Here is a 5,710-nt window from a genome sequence, read left to right as displayed (position 1 = left end):
CTTCCTGAATCAACGGCTTACCTAATAGGATACAGAGCCTGTAAAAATTTATTTCAGAAAGGTTTGAATCAATATCACAGAGCCCGTGTGATAATCACGGAACAGTCTAAAAAGCTTTAAAAAGGCTGTAATCTAAAATTTCACTACTGTAAACAAGCAATACATTTCTCTTGCCTCAGATTACCTTTCAAAAATCTGAAACAGTGACCTCCGTGTCGACCCCGTCCATCAATAAACAGTTCGCGGAAACATGCTTCTGATTCATGTAGTTTTCACTACACATTTATTCCAGTTACAATTTTTATGAATTAAGATTTTACACAGTGTGCTTGAAACCTGATGCTTCTTTGACAGTAGTTTACATTTCTATGCCTCTGCACAGGTGACAGCCTGGCTGGAAAAATAATTCTACATGGTGTCAACCTAAATCACAACAAGTCATCTCAGCATCAGTATAAAGAAAACCCCAACAAATCTCCCTTGAGCAAGCACTTGATGACAGTGGAGAGGAAAAACTCCCTTTAGTGGAAGAAAAACTCCGACAGACCTCGACTCAAGGTAGGCGGCCTTCTGCCTCAACCAGTTTGGGTTAGTGTAGAGTTTTCATAATCATCACCTCATAAAAAACAAGGCAACTACACCGAGTGTCTCAGAGTTTATTTAGAGTCTGAACCATCTGTCTCTGCCAGGCTTCCTCCCTCCCAAGAACCTACAACACACTCCCGGTTGGTATTGCAGCTACCATGCAACAGAGCTCTAACAAGACCACCTTACTATGAAACTGCTGAACGTATCCCCACAACAGCGATAATACGTTACAGGGGCAGGATAAATTCCCCTGCTGGGAGGCCTCCCACATACAGAAAATCTAATAAGCACACGAAACACAAAGCTTTCCCTCCCCAGGCCTACCTGAAGCGCGAGTCACCCCCTTGAAACTTGGCAGAGCGAGACAACTCAGAAATTTAACCCTAAAGTAAAATAAAGTTATTAAAATCTTGGCGGTGATGATTTTGAAACACCACAACTTAATGCATATGGGGAATCACTCAATCTAACCACTAAGCCTGCCCCAGTACTTCCACCGTTTAACTATGGAAAAAAAAATGAGGCAGTCTTGTAATAAAGTTCCAAAATTCAAACAAAGTCAAGAAACACTAACTTAAAGAAGAAAAAAAAAGTCCACAGGAAAGGTTACAGTTCAGTTAATGCGGTCATCTCATCCAGGGTGAAGGTGGGCTCATGTAAAGCTGACTGAACTTCTGCTGGAACAGTCCCTTCAAGATCTCAAGTCAGCCTCAATGCCCAGGACCCAAGAGGTTGGTGTGGACATCTGTAGCAGCCTCCTCATGGTCTCGTTTGCGTCACCAGGATGTTTTCTCCAGCTTCAGTTTCCTAAGGTTGGGCATCAGAGTCAAAAAACAAACTCACCAAATCTTAAGTACAATAAAGACAATAAAGATAATAAAGATTTAATGAAGTGGACTGGGTTCAGGCTCTTTACCTGCTGCTGGATTAAAAGGGTGGCTCTGCTCTTTATTTACCCGTTGCCACGATGAATCTCAGTATCAAAGCTCCACTGATGATGGCTTTTTATTGTCATCACACACAAGCTTAACTCTGAGGTAATTAAACTAACTGATCAGAACTGAAGACTAAGAGTTTCCCATCTTATGGTTGCGGGTAGTTCAGCGTTAACTCCAGAGTTTACTGAGTCACCTGTCTGGAAACACACCCCCATTCCCCCGCAGCCTGAGTGTGGGAGAGCACTGGGAACACTGGAAAGGATTTCAAATCAATCTGAACACAACAAGTTTTAAATATTCTTCAGTAAGGCTGCACAATAATTAGTTTTAATAAGAATAAGACAAACTGTATTCTTTATATGTATATATAAAGCCACAAAAGTGAAAGAAGAATTAGATTTAGAAAACTGATTTCTTCACTTGGATGCTTTTATTATAAAACCAAATAAACAAAAACAGGACAGCCTCCTCTGTCTCCTCTTGTCTCCTGGACTGACTGTTTTGAACAAGTCCTGTGAAATGCTTTTCTTTACAGTGCTGATTCCCTTCACTATTAATGTAGGTTCTAATTTGATTTATAATTAGTACCAAAATGTACTCCAGGAAATTACTTTGGAATAAACTGGAATTTACAGACCTGTATAATAAAGCTTTACCATAACAATAAAGGTGCAAGCAGAGACTTTATCAGGTCTGAGTACAAAGTTTATTTACAAGAAAAATACAAAATATAGGCAATTTTAATAATATGTACACTATACATTCTACACAGTTGTTCATTCCCTGCACAGCCGCTGATTGCAGTTAGTTTCCACTAGGTGGATCTGCTGTTCTCAGATTGTCGGTCTCCGCTCCACTTCATCAAAACCAAGGTCTCCACACGGACACAGAAGCGTTTGGTGATCCATCTCTCAGCACAGGGTGTGAAGGGGTTCTCGCTGTGGTGAGTGGAGGGGAGTAGAAGGCAGATGTGCCAGAGTGAGAGGCTGTGGGTGAGAAACTACAGAAGGAGGTGTTGGAAGATGGAGGTGACAGGCTGGGGGGGAAGGAGAAGTGACAGGCAAATGATGGGAAAGGAGAAGAGACGGCATATGTGGGGAGAGGGGACGAGAACCAGGGGGAAGGAGGAGGGGAGAGATACTCATGGCACGATGTGGAGCAAGACAGAGGCTGAAATGAAGAATGTGATGGAAACAGCAACGTGGGAAACTCTTCTTTTCTCTCAGATGTGCAAATTGCATCCACAGATGCTGTGTCAGTTTCGGGCACTTTCCGGGTGAAGTCTGGTTTCTGCTGCTGGGTCTCTGTGTGACGGTTCAGCCCCTCAGTCAGGCTTGTTCTCTGTGCCGGTGATATTTTGTGCATGTAACTGCCCAGCTGGGCCATACACTGCTGAAAACCTGCACTCTCCATGGTGAAAAGAGAACGAGCAGTGGACTCTGAGTGATGCAGGTTTAGAATCGGAGGCTGAGTCTTCATCAGACTATTAGTGGAATCTACAACATGTAAAAAGATCAGGGCAAGAAGTAAAACAGGAGGGTAAGACTCAAACACTGATCTTATTCAAACATTTTAAGAAAGTCATGAACTCGTTTATTTGACCAACCATGACTCAAGTTCTTCCCATTTGTCCACTTTCGAAGATATTCCACAGTCAAGTCCAAAATCTCAGCTTTCTCTATTTTGGGATTCTGCAGTCGCTGTGAGTGAAACATGGCAGAAATACATTTCATCATTTTAAGATCATAGACTGGGCAAATGTGTGTAATTATTTTTTGCCTTCACTCACTGGATCAGACATGTGATTCAACAGCAAACCTCTCAGTTCAGCAAGACTTTGATTTATTCGATCTCTTCTCTTCTTTTCAACAACCGGTTTCAGAATCTAGAAAAAGATCAACAGCATAATGTGATTATGATAAAGTTGTTGTCACTCGTCAGCTCATTTGTGATGGATTTAATCAGCGTACTATAAAGGAGAAGTGAATGCATTTATTTTGAATTAATAAATAATTTATACATTCTTTATAGCTCAGTTATAATGCATTTCCAGGTTGTGAAAAAAGTCAATAAAAAGGATTGTGCCTTTCTCACTTTATAATGACCTATTAAGTACACAGATTGTTATAATGAAGTGTGTGGTTTTATCTTGTTTTAGCTCTATTCTAAAAGTCAGAGGTCAAATGATCCACTGATGACAAAAAAAGCTAAAAAGACAAACAAGTGTCATGCTAGAGGAAGATAAACACCAGCCAGAAATGGGTTTTCCTCAGCCTAAATGGCAAACCCAGTGGTTTACCCTTATTAATTAACTATTTCTTAATATTAATAAAAACATTATGGCAACTCAAAATGTTACTATAATGCTATGAAATGTGCCCCCAAAATACAGAAAAAAATAAATCAATACTTCCTACCCTTTTCCTGCTCTTGCCATCATCCAGAACCTGACTTCGTGGTTTCCTGGCCATGTTGCAGTGTTCGGTCCAGATGTTTCACGATAACAGTCTGAGCAGCAACAGTTTAAAAACCGGCCTCCGGTGGCATGAGGGCCCTTATAAGTGAACCTCAGGCCGCCTCTGATTGGCTGCCAGGTGTCACTGACGTCACTTAATCGAGAATTGTTTTATTATGGGCCTTGTTTAACTCGAAACTAGTTTTAAATCAATCGGACACCACTGAAAATAAAAGACAACAATATTACACCGTTGCCAAGTTTTAAAAGCAACAAAAGTGCAAGAAGTTTTTTGTTTGTCATTTCTAAAATGCTAAATTACACTTGAAATGTTTAGTAAAATCAAATATTGTTTCATTTTGTAGTAATAGGCTATATATCGTTAATCGGCTATAAAGTTGGTGAAGTGACATTCATTTTGTGTTAACAGCGGTCAGATTCTTAAATCACACAGCACTTATCCCTAATTTCATTAGTAAATGTTGCATTCCCCATTAAAATGCACCCATGAAGTGAGACTCTGGGAAACATCTTTTTCTCGTGGGAACAGAAGTGAAGTGAGAAAGTGAGCAGCTATGAGGACTTTTTATGATGTGTGAGAGACATGAGCACTTTGCATTAAGTGATGAAGAATACCAAACGACGAAGCGGTGCCAGACACTCCGATGTGGACAAGCGGAGTTAGGCATATGAGCAAAACAACAACATCTTTCATTGATCATTTTTTTTATTTGAGAGTTAAACCTCTGCATGGGAATAACGGGCAAAGAAGAGCACAGGTCACATTTGTCTGCTGATGTGGTGGAGTGTGAGGCTGGTGATGACACCCGAGTGCTAAGTGTGTGCCTGCTTCAGGTCAGCTCGACACCCGATGTTTGGACTTCACACACGCTCTCTTTCAAAGTCAGACCAGTTGCTGACTTCACTACAAGTCAGGTCCTGTCAGGTCCACCGTCTGACAGGAACTCCTTTGTCAGCGAGGCTGATACACCCCAGGAGTCACGATATTAGAAGTAAACGGTCCATTTCTCAGGCACCAAAGGGCACGTTTTAAACTAATTAGTTTCCATCACAGGCTCAGGCGCACACATTATAGGGATTATTTATAGGGCGTGTCCACGTGACTTAAATCCTACACACATGTTCTCACAGGGATGGGGGGTGGGGTCTTACTATACAAACAGTAATTCCATTAGGTTTCTATATGTCTCAAACAGTTTCTCCCCCCCTGCTATAACTCCATCATACTCAACCTGGGCCTATATGCAGTGAGTTTCCATGAGTTGCCCCCTGCCATTGTCGCCGGGAGCGACCCCGGAGCCCGCACTAATCAGCCTCTCTTTGAGTTTAAACGGAAGTATTATTGCCTTTGTAAAGCCACTTAATCTCTACTGGATCCCCTTGATCCGATCATCCCAGTGTTATCTCCACACTTTAGCCTATTATGGGGATCAGGGTGAGTATAAATGCAGTGCTGAGAAAGCTAACCCAAAACTCATAGCCCACTCATTCCAAGTCCACCTGAAATCACTGTAGCTACATCTTAGACCTGGAAATCCTAATTCAAGTCAAAGGTCTTGCTGCAGCCATTGTGTCCTAAACAACAGGCACTAAAGACAAACACACAGCACAAGCCTCCAGGTGTGAATCGGCCGATTTGGCACAAGGGGTGGACCTTGTGTGTGTGTGTGTGTGTGTGTGTGTGTGTGTGTGTGTGTGTGTGTGTGTG

At 41.8% G+C, this 5,710-nt stretch overlaps 1 protein-coding gene across 1 annotated transcript; it reads right to left on the bottom strand.

Moving 5' to 3' along the window:
• Nucleotides 1–2,324: 2,324 nt before the first annotated feature.
• On the bottom strand, nt 2,325–3,997 carry LOC109966333 (transcription factor HES-7-like). Its single transcript, XM_020611090.1, has 4 exons — nt 3,944–3,997; nt 3,316–3,411; nt 3,133–3,226; nt 2,325–2,965 (listed from the first exon to the last, which is right to left on the bottom strand). The coding sequence occupies exons 1-4, from the start codon at nt 3,995–3,997 to the stop codon at nt 2,388–2,390; spliced, it is 822 nt and encodes a 273-aa protein (XP_020466746.1). The 3' UTR covers nt 2,325–2,387.
• Nucleotides 3,998–5,710: the final 1,713 nt, after the last annotated feature.

The sequence above is a fragment of the Monopterus albus genome, unplaced genomic scaffold, assembly GCF_001952655.1.
Source record: "Monopterus albus unplaced genomic scaffold, M_albus_1.0 scaffold109.1, whole genome shotgun sequence".
NCBI classification, from domain to species: Eukaryota; Metazoa; Chordata; class Actinopteri; order Synbranchiformes; family Synbranchidae; genus Monopterus; species Monopterus albus.
The sequence above is the reverse complement of the archived record's forward strand: the minus strand, read 5'-3'. Positions and strand labels throughout refer to the sequence as shown.